This window comes from Mchenga conophoros, linkage group LG16 (assembly GCF_057382185.1).
Source record: "Mchenga conophoros isolate Kocher_MC1m ecotype Shallow Benthic linkage group LG16, M_conophoros_male_GT1.1, whole genome shotgun sequence".
Classification (NCBI taxonomy): domain Eukaryota; kingdom Metazoa; phylum Chordata; class Actinopteri; order Cichliformes; family Cichlidae; genus Mchenga; species Mchenga conophoros.
The window spans coordinates 3,758,001-3,771,845 of record NC_140541.1 but is presented as its reverse complement, the minus strand read 5'-3'; the positions used below and the strand labels follow the sequence as shown (position 1 = coordinate 3,771,845).

The following is a 13,845-nucleotide window of genomic DNA, read 5'->3' as shown; positions in this document are numbered from 1 at the left end:
ACAGGGAGCCACCAGCCACCCGCACAGTGCAGAGATAGTCGGAGGAGAGCGAGGAGGCTCTAGAAGATTGTTTTGAGTCTACTGTGTGGGAGGTGCTTTGTGACGACCACAGGGAGACTCGCAACTTTCAGCCTTTTCGCAGCCTTGAACCTTACTGCAGGCTCTTTCTTGTCTTCTTCTCTCCTATCTGTCCAATAACCAGTCCGTTTAGCATAGTGAAGTCAAACTCTGGACCTTTTTTGTGACGCAACAGTGCTAACCACTGTATCACCTTAGTATTTTATGTTCATCAGTGAAATGTGTGTGTATAATTGCCTCTCCGTGTGAATAGGCACTTATGCATACCCACCTAGAAAGTCGTCAGAGGAGAGTGTCTCAAAGTCCCAGACCTGCAGAATGAGGATAGCAGGAATCTTCTGCTCTGTTTTATCTAGAGAGAAAATACTCTCTCTCTTCCTCACCACCACTACCTGTCAGAGGTAAAGTTGGTAACGATGTGATTCTGTAGCAGCTATTTTATCTACATCAGGCTTGGAGCCGGAGCTCCTAGGACCAAAGATCACACAAATATGAGTACCTTTTCAGCAGGCAGGTAGCTGAAGGGGAACACGAAGCGCCAGTTGAAGTTTCCTTCTCCAGTCAGGGAGTTGTAATGCACATCAGTTTCTTGTCGGTCATCTTCTAAACCTTTCAGCCAGCTACAACGGTAGATTTGGTAAGGTGAGAGATTTTCTAGCAGTGCTTTTTATATAAAGGTTTAGCTAGCTAGTTTAGCTTTTTGGGCTGCAAGGCGCTAACGTGTTGACACCGTGCAGCCCTCACACGATCCACGTTAACGCGCTAACAGAGATATATTCAGTACATTCAATGTGCTGTTCAATAAGGAATCAGCCAAGCTTACACAACAGACAGCAAACGTCACTTTAGTTTTGGAATTATTATTTCCAAAGCTAAAAAAAATATTTATATTGCCAAAAAATACCAGGAACAAATAGATTTTTTTACCCCTTGATGTAAATATCACTGAACTGTTGACCAGTGAGGAAGTGGCTGTCCTCCAAAATGACGTCCTCTGTGTTCCAGATGATAATACGCAGCTCGTATCTGCACAAACACATCTGAGTTTGAATGACCGCATGCCAAAACAACGTTGACAGACATTGTTTTATTACGTTTTGGTAAGTCTCACCCTTTTGGTTTTCGAGGTGAAATGTCCACTGGAGGTCCTGGATGTGGCAGGTCCATTGGAAACATGTCTACCCACATCTGGACCTGACCCTACATGTACATGCACACAGATGTAGGCAGTCGACCCAGAAAACCCAAAAAGCTTAAAGGTTGTAAATGCATGAATAACGATTATTTTTTACCAGAATACTAAACTCAAACATACCTGGTCCATTCCAGGCCGGGCCTTATTAAACAGAGTTCTGGTCTCGATGTGCTCTGGTACCAGTGTGCATCCTACACCTGGGATCTCAGCCCAGCGGTGTAGGATCTTCAGTGACAAGTGTTCATAGGACTCCACTGGCTCGTCTGAGGGATACACACGACAATGACAAATCAGACTCCTATATACATGTTCTAGCTCCAGCATATTTTCTTGATCTATACTATCTTTCCCCACAGTGTTGGATCATAGGGATCGAGTGATTGTTGGTGTTCTCTCTAAAACTGAAATGACATCTCCAGCTACTGATGGGGATATTTATTACTTATGCAACTGTTCTCACATTGTGTTGTACTTACATTTTATATAGCGCTTTTCCTACTCATACTGACAGACAAGTGCTTTAGACTACAAAGATGGAATTGCACCTGATTAAAAGGTATCACGTGGACTCATGCAGTAAATGTCTGAATACTGTTTCTAAATGTTAAGTTAAAAAAATAATCATGCAGCTGATCTAGAATGCCCTATATCTACCTTCATGCATGAAGAGCGTTTTGCCAGTGAAAACCTTCTCTGACACAATGATGCGTCCTGGACTGAAGTGAGGACCGTCCAAACCGCTCTCTCTGCACATCTTTGCCAACAGCTCTGATGGCTTCAAACAGTCTCTCCAGGCATTGTAACCCTCACTGACAGACAACAAGGAAGGAACAGGAAACGCTTCAGTGCGAGGGATTCATAGAATGCAGAGTTGTAGATGGATATAAATGCCTGGAATTTCTACTCCTTTAGTTGAATTTGGTAGTTTAATGTAATAGAAAAAAAGTAATGTAACTATGAGGTAGGATAGTAATTTATTGAAGTGACCAAATGGAATAAATAACTCGGACTTTGATCTGAAAGAGTTCAAACGTCCAGGCTTACAGACTATACTCAGCAGGGAGTCCACAGGTGCCTCTGTGTTTGCTGTAATATCGGTTCTCAAGGTCAATGCGGGTCTCTCCAATCAGATCGTCCCCTCCCACCAGGTCGTGGTCATAGATGAACACTGACAGCAGAGACTCCTGAGGAAGTGTTGCCTGCATCTCAAAAGATCTGGAAGAAGGAGAATAGAAGAAGTCATATTTAAAATGTGAGACAATTCCTGAGAAGCTTTACCAGTTATTTACCTTCCAAAAACAGGGTTTAGCTGTTTGGGAATGTAGTTGTCTCTGTCTTTGATTTCATTTTTGCCAAGTCGTAGAACAATGTAAGGGTCCGCCTTCCCATCCGGGTCAGCTGGGTGCAGGTTAGAGGCCTGGAAAGAGAAGGGGTATCATAAAAGAACTCACAAACAAGGACTAAAACTAGTACTTTTAACGGCACTATTTGTAAATTATTCTGTTTACTTTTTTTTAAAACCTTCCATTATAAAATATGCTATAGTTCAAGATGTCTACTGCTTAATGTTATTATTTCAGCTGCTCCTTTTAGAGGTCACCAAAGCGTGATCAACAGGCAAGTGTAAGAGATGTTCATGCACAGGAAGGGGAGAGTACAGTCCTCCTTTAGGTAACAAGGGACTGGGAATCAGGGATTGACCTTTTGTCTGAGTGTAAATCTTGAGGAAGACTGTGCGAGACATCCTCCCGCCCTCGCTGTGGTGTTCACAGTCGGGCTTTTGTGGTTGTCAAGTGTTGCAGTGCTTGTTTGGGCTGTAAGGACAGCCTATATTAAAGTACTGGTTGCTTACGAAAAGCTCCGTTTGAAATGTAATTAAGTGCTTTGCTACAGCTTTTAATGAGCTTGGTGCTGAATGTTATTTGGCCTCTGAATATGAGACCAGATGGGTTTAACAAATGTGGTGACAGTTTTAACGAAGGTACTTTTGTGTAATACCAGTTTCCATCACAGAGTGGTGCAGCTAGTCAATGAGCCTAAAGGAATAGAGGTCCTAATGTGATTGGTCACTTTCAAAACAGTGACACCACAGGCTCTGTGATGGACGGGTTCAGTGTTAAATGGAGTTAGGCTGCAGGAGTAACATAGGCGCTGTTTTAAACTGCATTTGTTTGAAAAATGAAGCTTTGAGAACAGAGCTGATGTGAGAGCCTGAATCTCTGGCATCACTCGCACAGCAGGCTCTCACATGTGTGATGGCTTCCTTGAAAACTCAGGCTGCTGAGTTCTCCAGGAAGTTAAATTTAATTGTGTGGCAATCAGAGATGGGCAGTCTGATTACTTTTCTCAGGTAATGTTCACTCTGTGTGGGAAGAAAACTTCCTTCTACAGAGAAAAATTAAACTTCAAATCTGAGCGAGCAGCGAGCACGCTGCCACGGGAATGTGACATTCACAGAGAAACCCCCGGACCCCCCCACTGACATGACCGCTGTTGGCAAGCCTCCACCCACCCCAATAGATAATAGATTTAAGAGCTGCTGAATGTTTGAATTGGTTTATTTTTGCTGTGTTTTACTTGCATCTATTTGAAAGAGTGTAAACACAAAAAATTATTTTTTGGAATATGCAGAAAATAGGTTTAAATGTTAGAGAATTTCTTCAAGTCAAAGACTGTTGCATATAATTACATTTTTGCTTGATGCAATGTGCATAAAGGTAAAAGATTAAAACTCATGAAACAATTTTTAAAAGGAGACTTTTTCATTGGATTACATTGCAAACGATGGATTATGCAGAAAAATAGAATTGGGCTGAAAGGTCTGTTGCTTTATTACGTATTCGGGTTGTGTATCATGTTTTTTAAAAGTAACTAAGTAACTAATTACTTTTGAAAATGAGTTATCAGTAAAGTAATGGGAATACCTTTTGGAGAAGTAATTAGTAAGTAATTACTATTTCTAAGTAACTTGACCAATACTAATAATAATTTGCTTGTCATTATGTTTTTTCTTGCATGCGACTTTTGACATAGTTAAGTCTGCAGAAGCACTTTGAGAGCGAAGGCAGACGTGTAACTACACATCCAGGAAGTGCTTTCAATCAGGTCCACACAGGAAGGAGCTAGACCAGTTTAAACCTCTAACGTTGGTGTTAGGCGATGTACTAACTGCTGTATCACGTCAGCCTCACTAAACGCTGCTCTTTTTGTTTCTCAGTACAATGGAAAACTATTCTACAACTTTCAAGTAAAACATTCCAAAGAGAACTCAGCAGAAAATTCCCATGTGAGCAGGACTCACACAGACAATGTAAACCCGTATGAGAACTTGGACTGAGCTGTTGGGAGGGATTCCTCTGTTGACTCTAAAGCTCCCAGCGTCTATTGCTTCATGCCAGTCCTCCTCCTCCTCCTCAGCGAGCTTATAGAGGCAGAATCGACCCTAAGAGACAGCATGAAGATTTATGTGTAGATATGCTAGTTGTTGAGCAGTACCAAAGTAGTACCCGCAAAGAACATTACTTAGTATCTCACCTTAAATTTTCCAACAAACCTCTCCTCATTTGATCCCTCTTCCTCACTGGCTTTCCCTCGGAACAACTCGTATGTTTTCACCCAGTCATCAAAGGACCCAAACTCTGACTCCAACTCCTTGTTGTACAGCTGCAGAGCCAAGATCAGACTCACTCAAGCTTTTCTTTCTAGCATATGGTACCCCTTTTATTCTTTGGTTGGACAGTAAAAGCATAACAGGGCCCAGTAAACCTGTACAAGAATTGTATCATCTCTGAAAAAAATTACCTTGAGTGTAGCTAATTTGGTATGAGGGCTGATGCTCGTTCCCTTTACTTTCTGTTGCCTCTTCTTCTTATCTCCATCGGACTGGCTGCTGACTGATGAAATAGACAAGGGTTATTTTCAAATGTGAAAACTAAAGGCCCAAACACAGCAGAAATCATATTGAAAATGTGACTACAGTATTTAACAGCAGGTAACAAAGTGAGCCACCGAGCTTAGTTAAGAAGTGCCATGCCCTGAGCTCAGAACTGTCCTATTCACCAGAAGCAACAGTTCAAAAGTTGTCTGTTATTTAACGACATTTGCAGTCATTCTCTTGCAGGGTTTTTCAGAAGAACTTGTCAAATCTTTCAAATGCTGCCATCTTAAATATCCAGTCATACCAATCAGATCATGCAGTGAGAGGACCACATCCAGTAACATCATAAACTAGCCAAAACACAGCTGCTAAAACCTGTCTGCAGGATCGTAGCACCAAAACCAGACAGTTCCCAGAACCTCAACTCCCAGAAAGTAAAAATGACCCTCAATGACACGGCGTTGTATCTTTTTTCAAATCTTTTTGTCTCTTTTTTTGCAGATCTTAATCCTTACCCAAAGATTCTATTCCATCGCTGAGCAAGTTGTGGTACAACAAAGCTGCAATGCACAACAGTGTGTGTGGGTCAGTGGGGAGAAAAGGGGTGATTATTTCTAAAACCAGTGCGTACCAATTGATATTTCCCAATTTCATGATATTTAGGTTATCGCAGAAAACAATACTTTGACACCAAGTCTTTGACACATTATCATTTATTTGTCTCTTTTTATGTTATTATAAAGTATCACAAAGCGATCCCGGTCTCATGGCTTAAGCTGGAATGTGAACAGTTCTCAGCTGCTGGGAGAATTTAGCTAATGCTGATACAAAGATAAGCTTCTGCCCCTGAAGCACAGGCAGTTTATGGGGCCAACCGTGTTACACTTTTGGAGCCAGAGTCTGTCCACTAGTGACTTGAGGTGGAGTTGCTGTGTTGAACTCCCACCCAGCGGACGTAACTGCAAACACAACCCCTGCCCCTGCCTGGCTGCTCCAGTTTTAATGATTTCTGCTATTGGTTTTATCGCAACTATTTTTAAAAAGGCACACAGCTTAAAGTCAGTCAAAATCAGTGTCAGCAGCTTAGCTGCAGTTCACACGTTTCATTGTTTTTAATATTTTGTTTCACTTCAGCTCTTAGTATGGTATAACTTCGCTCTCTTCATGATGGCTGGCTCACGGACCAACAACATTAGGAACAAGAGCGGCCCACAGACCGACTGTAGCACATACTGCTTCAAGATGGTAGTGGACACCAAGTTGGGAAGAAAGAGGAGAAAAGAAACCTGTCAGATCACCATCCAGTTTGTCAACAATACAGGGGTGAAGATTTGGAAGTGTTAGGAATCCTGACTTTGGTCTTTGGAAGATCTTACCATGGCAGATAAACAAGCCAGAGAAGCTCTGTGGTCTCAGATGCAGGAAGCAACAAAGATGAAGACGAAGGTGCACTTTTGCATTATACATGGTTCATTAACAGTCAACAGATCTCAGTGATTCTATGAGTTTAATTTGTTTAACCTCAAATTAAAAAAATAAAAATAAATTCAGGACATTAAAAAACTACTATTTAATGCCCTAAATGAAAGTATAGAAAACATTAATTTGATGTCAACCATGAAACAAGGTATCATGACTCTGTTACCTAAACCTGGTAAAGACAAGAGCCTAACCCTCCTCTCTGAGGTTGATTTGAGAAGATGTAAGTTATTACTGGGAGATATCATGTCAAAATGCTCTCTAACTGCTCTCTAACTGCTGAGCGTTTGGTCTTGGCATGATGGAGGCACAGATGGTGGAGCAGGTGCAGGGAGCTGGAGAAACTGCTGGACTAGGCATCACGTCGAACAGAAGTGTTGGCAAACCTCACGTGGTCTGGTTCCTCGCCTGCACAGCTGCTGGGTTTTTTCCCCTCTCCTGTCCGGAAATGTGTCAGAATTGTTGTCTGAAGGTCAAAAAATGCCCAACAGATTTACTTTCCCAAGTGGACCATTTGCTATAATGGTCTACTTGTAAAATGGCGCCGGTGAGGTCGGCTGCCGTGCTGGATGCTCTGCCCTAACTTCTCCACTTTTTGCAGTTTTTCGTCACTTTTTGCTATATCTGTGATAATCTTGCATGGGCATCATGCAAAACACACAAATCCGCTACAGTAGAGACATTCTGGTTTCTATTGGTCTGCAGTACACGAACATTTCACCATGTTTAACTCCGGACCCAAACTGGCCAAAGGAGATCCTGAGAGAGAACAAAGGACGCGGCCCTAAGCGACGGCCTCGAGGTAAAAGAGCTGGCATCAGGAACAGGCTACGGGCTCGCGCACACCGCGCACCCATGCCCAGTATCCTGCTAGCCAATGTTCAATCCATCGAGAAAAAGCTTGATGACCTCAAAGCCAGAATCAAGTTCCTGTCATGGATCGCTGTGTGGCAGGCAGGAGGAGGACCCAAAATGCAAAACTCACAGACACGGGGATGAACTCAAAAATTACAGCTTTAATGCTGGAGAGGCAGAACGTAGGAAATACGAAACTAAACTGGGAAAACTAAATACAAAGCTCGCCAAGAAACACAGGGAGGAACACACACAACATGAGGGAGAACGCGACTCCGAACAGAGGGAGACGCAGACAGAAATACACAGAGGGTTAACGAGGAAAGTGGGAACACACGGGGAACACACGGGGAACACAGCTGACACAGATAACCATAACGAGACAGGGCGGGGTGAACATAACACTGACGGGAGACAGGCAGAGTCAAACAGGAAGTACAGAGGTTCAAACAGGAGGAGAGAGAGCACGGGGAAAAACACAGACATAACGGGCTGAGGAAGACATGGAATAAAACACGAGGGCTCACAGTTACACAGGGGCACACAGGAGGTAACCAAATAAGGAACATCTTAACAGAAGAACCTAGGAACCAAGGCATGACTAGGGGATGAAATACAAAACATACAAAAACCGAGAATACCGGGCCCACATGGCCCGGGTCCATGACAGTTCCAGAGAGACATTCGGGACTGCAACCTCCTCTGCTTCACTGAGACTTGGCTGAACCCAGTGATACCAGACCACGCCGTGCAGCCGACGGGGTTCTTTTCGGTTTACCGCATGGACAGGACAATGGAGTCGGGGAAGAAAAGAGGTGGTGGAGTATGTTTGATGGTGAACAACAGATGGTGCGACAGCACAAACATCTCCCCACTCACACGCTCTTGCTCGCCCAATCTGGAGCTTTTGATCGTTAAGTGTCGCCCTTTCTATCTCCCTCGGGAATTCACTGCGGTCATTGCCTGCACTGTTTACATTCCGCCTCACGCGGACTCGGACACTGCCTTATGTGAGCTACATGAGGCTCTCACACATCAACAAACACTTCACCGAGATGCCGCACTCATTGTTATGGGAGATTTTAACAGAGTGAATCTCAAACGGACATTTCACAACCTTCACCAGCACATCAACTGCCCCACCCGGGGCACGAGGACATTAGACCACTGCTACACCCCGTTCAAGAACTGTTACGAGGCTCAGCCCCTGCCGGCATTTGGAAATAGGACCATTCTGCCATCTTCCTCATACCTGCTTACAAACAAAGGCTAAGGCAGCAACCACCAATCAGGAGGGAGGTCGCTCGCTGGACGGACCAATCGGTGGCCGCGCTGCAGGACGCACTGGATGACGCAGACTGGGACATGTTTCGGCGCAGCTCTGATGACATCAACATGTTTACGGAAGCGGTTGTGGGATTTATCGGGAAACTAGCGGACGACACAGCAGAAAGAACTATCATCCGAACGTTTCCCAACCAGAAGCCGTGGGTGGATAAAAACATCCGCGACGCTCTGAGATCACGCACCGCTGCCTACAATGAAGGGCTTGTCTCCGGTAATATGGACCTATACAAGGCTGCGTCCTACAACGTGCGCAGCGCGGTCCGAAAGGCAAAGCGGAGCTACGGGGAAAAATTAGAGTCACAGCTACGACAGTGCGACTCTAGGAGCCTGTGGAAAGGACTGCGGACTATAACGGACTATAAACGACCAGCTTCTTCAATGATGAATGCCGATGCTTCACTGGCTGATGAGCTGAACACGTTTTATGCTCGCTTCGACGCCGCAGCAATTAAAACAACAAACGGCTGCGCGCGCTCGGAGTGCACCAGTGAAGAAAATGCATTCGTCATCACAGAGCATGCCGTGAGGAACACCTTCAGGAGGGTGAACACCAGGAAGGCAGCAGGACCAGATGCAATCCCTGGCCGGGTCCTTAGAGCCTGCGCTGATCAACTAGCACCGGTGTTCACGGAGATCTTCAACCTCTCCCTGGCCCAAGCTGTGGTTCCCACGTGCTTCAAACGGTCCATTATTGTCCCTGTTCCAAAGAAACAACAGCCCGCTTGCCACAATGACTACCGTCCAGTAGCACTGACTTCAATTGTGATGAAGTGTTTTGAAAGACTGATGAGAGATCACATCACTTCTTCACTTCCTGCCACCATCGACTCACTTCAGTTTGCTTACCGGACTAATCGTTCCACAGACGATGCCATAGCTCACCTGCTCCACACATCCCTGAGTCACCTGGACACTGGCAGAGGGAATTATGTTAGGATGCTGTTCGTGGACTACAGTTCAGCATTCAACACAATAATTCCCTCTAAGCTTTTCACCAAGTTGACAGATCTAGGACTCAGCTCATCACTGTGTCAGTGGATCCTCAACTTCCTCACAGACAGACCCCAATCAGTGAGGGTAGGAAAACAAGTCTCCCCCTCCATCTCACTCAGCACTGGAGTGCCTCAGGGCTGTGTTTTAAGCCCCCTGCTGTACTCACTGTACACTTATGACTGTGTAGCCACATCCGACACCACCTCCATCGTCAAGTTTGCTGACGACACTGCTGTTGTGGGCCTGATCTCCGACAACATCGAGACGGCCTACCTGGAGGAGATTAGGAACCTGGAGACCTGGTGCCAGGAGAATAACCTCCTCCTAAACATCAGCAGGACTAAGGAGCTGATCGTGGACTTCACTACAAAGCAGGCGAGGAATTACAAACCCCTCATCATCAGTGGCACGCCAGTGGAGAGAGTGGACAGTTTCCGATACCTGGGTGTCCACATCACTCAGGACCTGTCATGGTCCTGTCACATCAACACCCTGGTTAAGAAAGCCCGTCAGCGTCTCTTCTTCCTCAGAAGACTTAGAGACTTCCATCTGCCACTGAAGGTGCTCAAGAACTTCTACTCCTGCACCATCGAGAGCGTCCTGACGGCAAACATCTGCACCTGGTTTGGGAACAGCACCAAGCAGGACAGACGAGATCTGCAAAGAGTGGTGCGCTCAGCCGAACGCATCATTCAATCAGAGCTCCCTGACCTGCTGTCCATCTACACCAAGCGGTGCAAGTCCAAAGCTAGGAAGATTATGATGGACCTCTCCCATCCCAACAATGGACTCTTCTCACTGTTGAGGTCTGGGAAGCGCTTCCGCTCCCTTAAGGCCAAAACAGAGAGAATGAAGAGGAGCTTCTTCCCCCAGGTTATTCGGGGCCTGAACCAGGTGTAGGACTGGACTCTCCCACACATCACCACACGCACCACCACACATTTCCTATAATCCTATAATTCCTATAATTTATAATCCTTATCTTTATAATCTCTTCTGCTATTTGCACATTCTTTACTGTAAATTCCTAAGTTAATTTGTAAATTTTTGTAGTAAACTGTAAATATTGTAAAACTTTTCTTCTGTCATTTAATGGTCGGGCATTGTACAGCTACAAGCATTTCACCCCCATGTCATACTGTGTATGGTTGTGTGTGTGTGACAAATAAAATTTGAATTTGAATTTGAATTTGATAGTCATATTTTGTTAGAACTTTTAGGATTTTTGAGGCATTACAAATTTAAATTGAGATTAAACTGGAAACGGAGTAACCAGGCTACATAAAGAGTTCCACGACTCCACCTCAAGTCCCCACTGTGCAGACTCCAAAAATGCAACATGGTAGCACCTAGAAACTGAAAATGTTGGCTTCAATTTTGTGTTCTCATTTTTTATATATGGTCCAGACACTTAAGATGGTGGGTCAAAAATACTTTTTCTCACAATCAAATCACAAGAAGAATGACTGAGAGTGGTTAGAGGCTATTTTCTGCACATTATTCAGTTCACACAAGGCACATTTCTGAAATTGTTCCTCGTCTATTGTAGGGTAAAGATCCTACAACACTCCAGGGAAAACCTGAACACTCAGACGATCAACTATGAGCAAGTACTTAGCAACGATGGAGAAACTCCTTTTCAACAGGAAGGAAGCACTGATAGAACTTTGGGAGGGGCAGCTCTGTTCTGCGACCGGTTGGGATGAGGGGAAAGAGAAGACAGCAGAGGGAGGCAGGACAAAAGGCACACTATGGGAGAGAGACAGTTTAATAATTACTAATATCGATGTAAACGTCCAGAAGTTGTCTGTAAACATGTGCAAAGTGAAAAGAGTGATCAGACCCCAACTATAAGCTTTTTATGCAAAATCTGGATACCATTATCCTGAATCCAAACTGGGAGAGAGGAGAGGTATCTTATAAGATTGAGTTTTTACCCAATTTGATAATTTCAGATTTTTCAATTTTCCCAAATTTTGTAAACTGTGTCACTCACACCTTGCAAAATAGGGAGCCGGTCCTCTAATACTGACCCTTGACCCTGAACAAAACACAAGCAGCTGCTCAAAAAGCACTGATCATATGTACCTTTGGAGACCTCAGAAAATGGAGAGTTGTCCCGTCGTTTGATCTGGAACATAATCAGGGAAGCATATGTTCACATCACATTTTAAAATTACTTAAATAATTGTTTGATCTTTTTAGACAACAGCCCAGCAATCTTAGATACCTCTCTCTCTACTGAGGCGTAGTATTTGGACCACCAGTCGATGACACTCTCAGCTGATTCATCTGCGATAGTCCGCTTCCTGCGTTTGGTGGAACGACTACGGGTGGACTTTGCCTTGCTCTCCTGGATTTAAAACATGTATACATATTTGAAAAATGTATAGAGAGCAGTTTATGTGACTGACAGAAACATTTTTTATTGTGTGAACTAACTATCATCTTCTTCTTCCTGGCTTCTTGCTTAGGAATGGGTGGAGCAGGTGGTGGAGCGGGTGGTAGGGGTTCATCCTCTACAGTGATCCGGAAATCTTGGTTAGCCACTGCTACAGCCGAACTAGTCTCTGGAGAATCCTGTGACCGTCCTGGTGGACAAGAGGCAGCTTTTAGGATGCTGTCATGTGAACCTACTATTGGAAATATCCTCAAAAGAAAATCTTTGTGGAAGGAGGGAATCGGACAAACGGCACATGGACACATCAGGTAATTCAGTCTGTCTAGGTTGACCAAAAAGGGTATTTCTATTACGTGAACCACAGTCTAATTGTCCTTTAATTAAATATGAATTAAGTAATTATTCATTAAGCAAGTTGTTAATCTAGCACAATGCGTGCTTTGTACAAGAATGGTCAGTTCTACAGGAAAATGTAGTGGCTGCTTTTGACCCTCTACAGCCATCAGTGGAAATAATTGCATTGTTGTTGTTGTTGTTTTTACCTCTTTATAGTCATTTTGTGGTTCATTTGTATACTTTATGTACTTTTGTGTCAGGTGATCTTTTCCAAAGTCTCAGCAAAATACCATCCTCTGCAAGACTGCCACTGTTCTCCATAATGCATATGGATCATAACTAGTTGAATTAATATGCATGTCATAACCAATAATTATGTAATGAACAAATACACACACTAGCATTACCCTCAGCACTGTGTGGCTCTACTGTCATGGCAGGTCCAGGGGTGCTGATGTCTTTGGGTGGTTTGTGTGTCTGTATGGGTGCAGGAAGGGCTGGAAGTGGAATCGGTTTGAAAGCTTTGAGGTTGTTGATGATGTGGTTCCCAACAAGCGTACTGCGACCAAAAGCACGCCAGTCAACAACCGTGATACTGAGCGGAGGATGGAGATGTTCATTTTCTGGTAACTCCTACAGAACAGTAACAGAGTGCAGGTTTTTAAGTTGTACACAGTTACACGGTTGTGTTTTTCACAAATTCAGTCGATGCAGAAATAGGTCAGTATTTCCTCATCATAGCTGATTCAATTTACAGACCACCAAGTCACACCACCTGTCACCTCAAGACACTTTATATTGGTAAATACCCTTCAACAATAGAGAGAAAACCCAACAGTCCTGTCGTGCTCTCTGGCTCCAGGTTTTGAGATTTGAGGTTTCTTCTGTATTTTAGACCATTGTGGTTCTTTACTATGTGCTGTTGAAATTTAACCTTGTGTTTATGTGCTTGCTCATAGGGAGTCATTTGTTGGGGTTTTCACTCTATTGTGTAGTTTCTTTCCTTACAATAAAAGTGCCTTGATGGGATTATTGTTATATACATAACATAAATAAAACTGAATTGAATTCCTTGTATTTGTGCCTTTAACTTTAATTTGCTGACGTCGACTGAGAAAATTGTCAGGCGGTGGAAGGAATACTTCGAGGACCTCCTTAATCCCACTGACACGTCTTCCGAGGAGGAAGCAGAGTCTGGGGATGAGGGGAATGACCCGCCAATTTCCGGGGGCGAGGTCACTGAGCCAGTTAAACAACTCCTTGGTGGCAGAGCCCCTGGTGTTG

The 13,845-nt window shown here is 44.0% G+C and overlaps 1 protein-coding gene across 2 annotated transcripts in view; it reads right to left on the bottom strand.

Moving 5' to 3' along the window:
* The window catches only part of fer1l6 (fer-1 like family member 6), a 73,072-nt gene that overhangs the window by 2,591 nt on the left and 56,636 nt on the right, over positions 1-13,845 (bottom strand). For both annotated transcript variants that reach the window (XR_014888874.1, XM_085248467.1), the window contains exons 28-43: positions 12,969-13,194; positions 12,267-12,415; positions 12,055-12,177; positions 11,913-11,955; positions 5,666-5,710; positions 5,075-5,166; positions 4,808-4,936; positions 4,575-4,715; positions 2,563-2,690; positions 2,318-2,488; positions 1,928-2,082; positions 1,394-1,536; positions 1,190-1,278; positions 1,006-1,104; positions 578-698; positions 350-470 (exon numbers count right to left, since the gene is read on the bottom strand). Coding sequence is in view for 1 of the 2 variants with exons in the window: in XM_085248467.1 (XP_085104593.1) it covers positions 350-470; positions 578-698; positions 1,006-1,104; positions 1,190-1,278; positions 1,394-1,536; positions 1,928-2,082; positions 2,318-2,488; positions 2,563-2,690; positions 4,575-4,715; positions 4,808-4,936; positions 5,075-5,166; positions 5,666-5,710; positions 11,913-11,955; positions 12,055-12,177; positions 12,267-12,415; positions 12,969-13,194 (1,975 nt within the window). In the remaining variant the exon portion in view is untranslated. The remainder of the gene's footprint in view (positions 1-349; positions 471-577; positions 699-1,005; positions 1,105-1,189; positions 1,279-1,393; positions 1,537-1,927; positions 2,083-2,317; positions 2,489-2,562; positions 2,691-4,574; positions 4,716-4,807; positions 4,937-5,074; positions 5,167-5,665; positions 5,711-11,912; positions 11,956-12,054; positions 12,178-12,266; positions 12,416-12,968; positions 13,195-13,845) is intronic.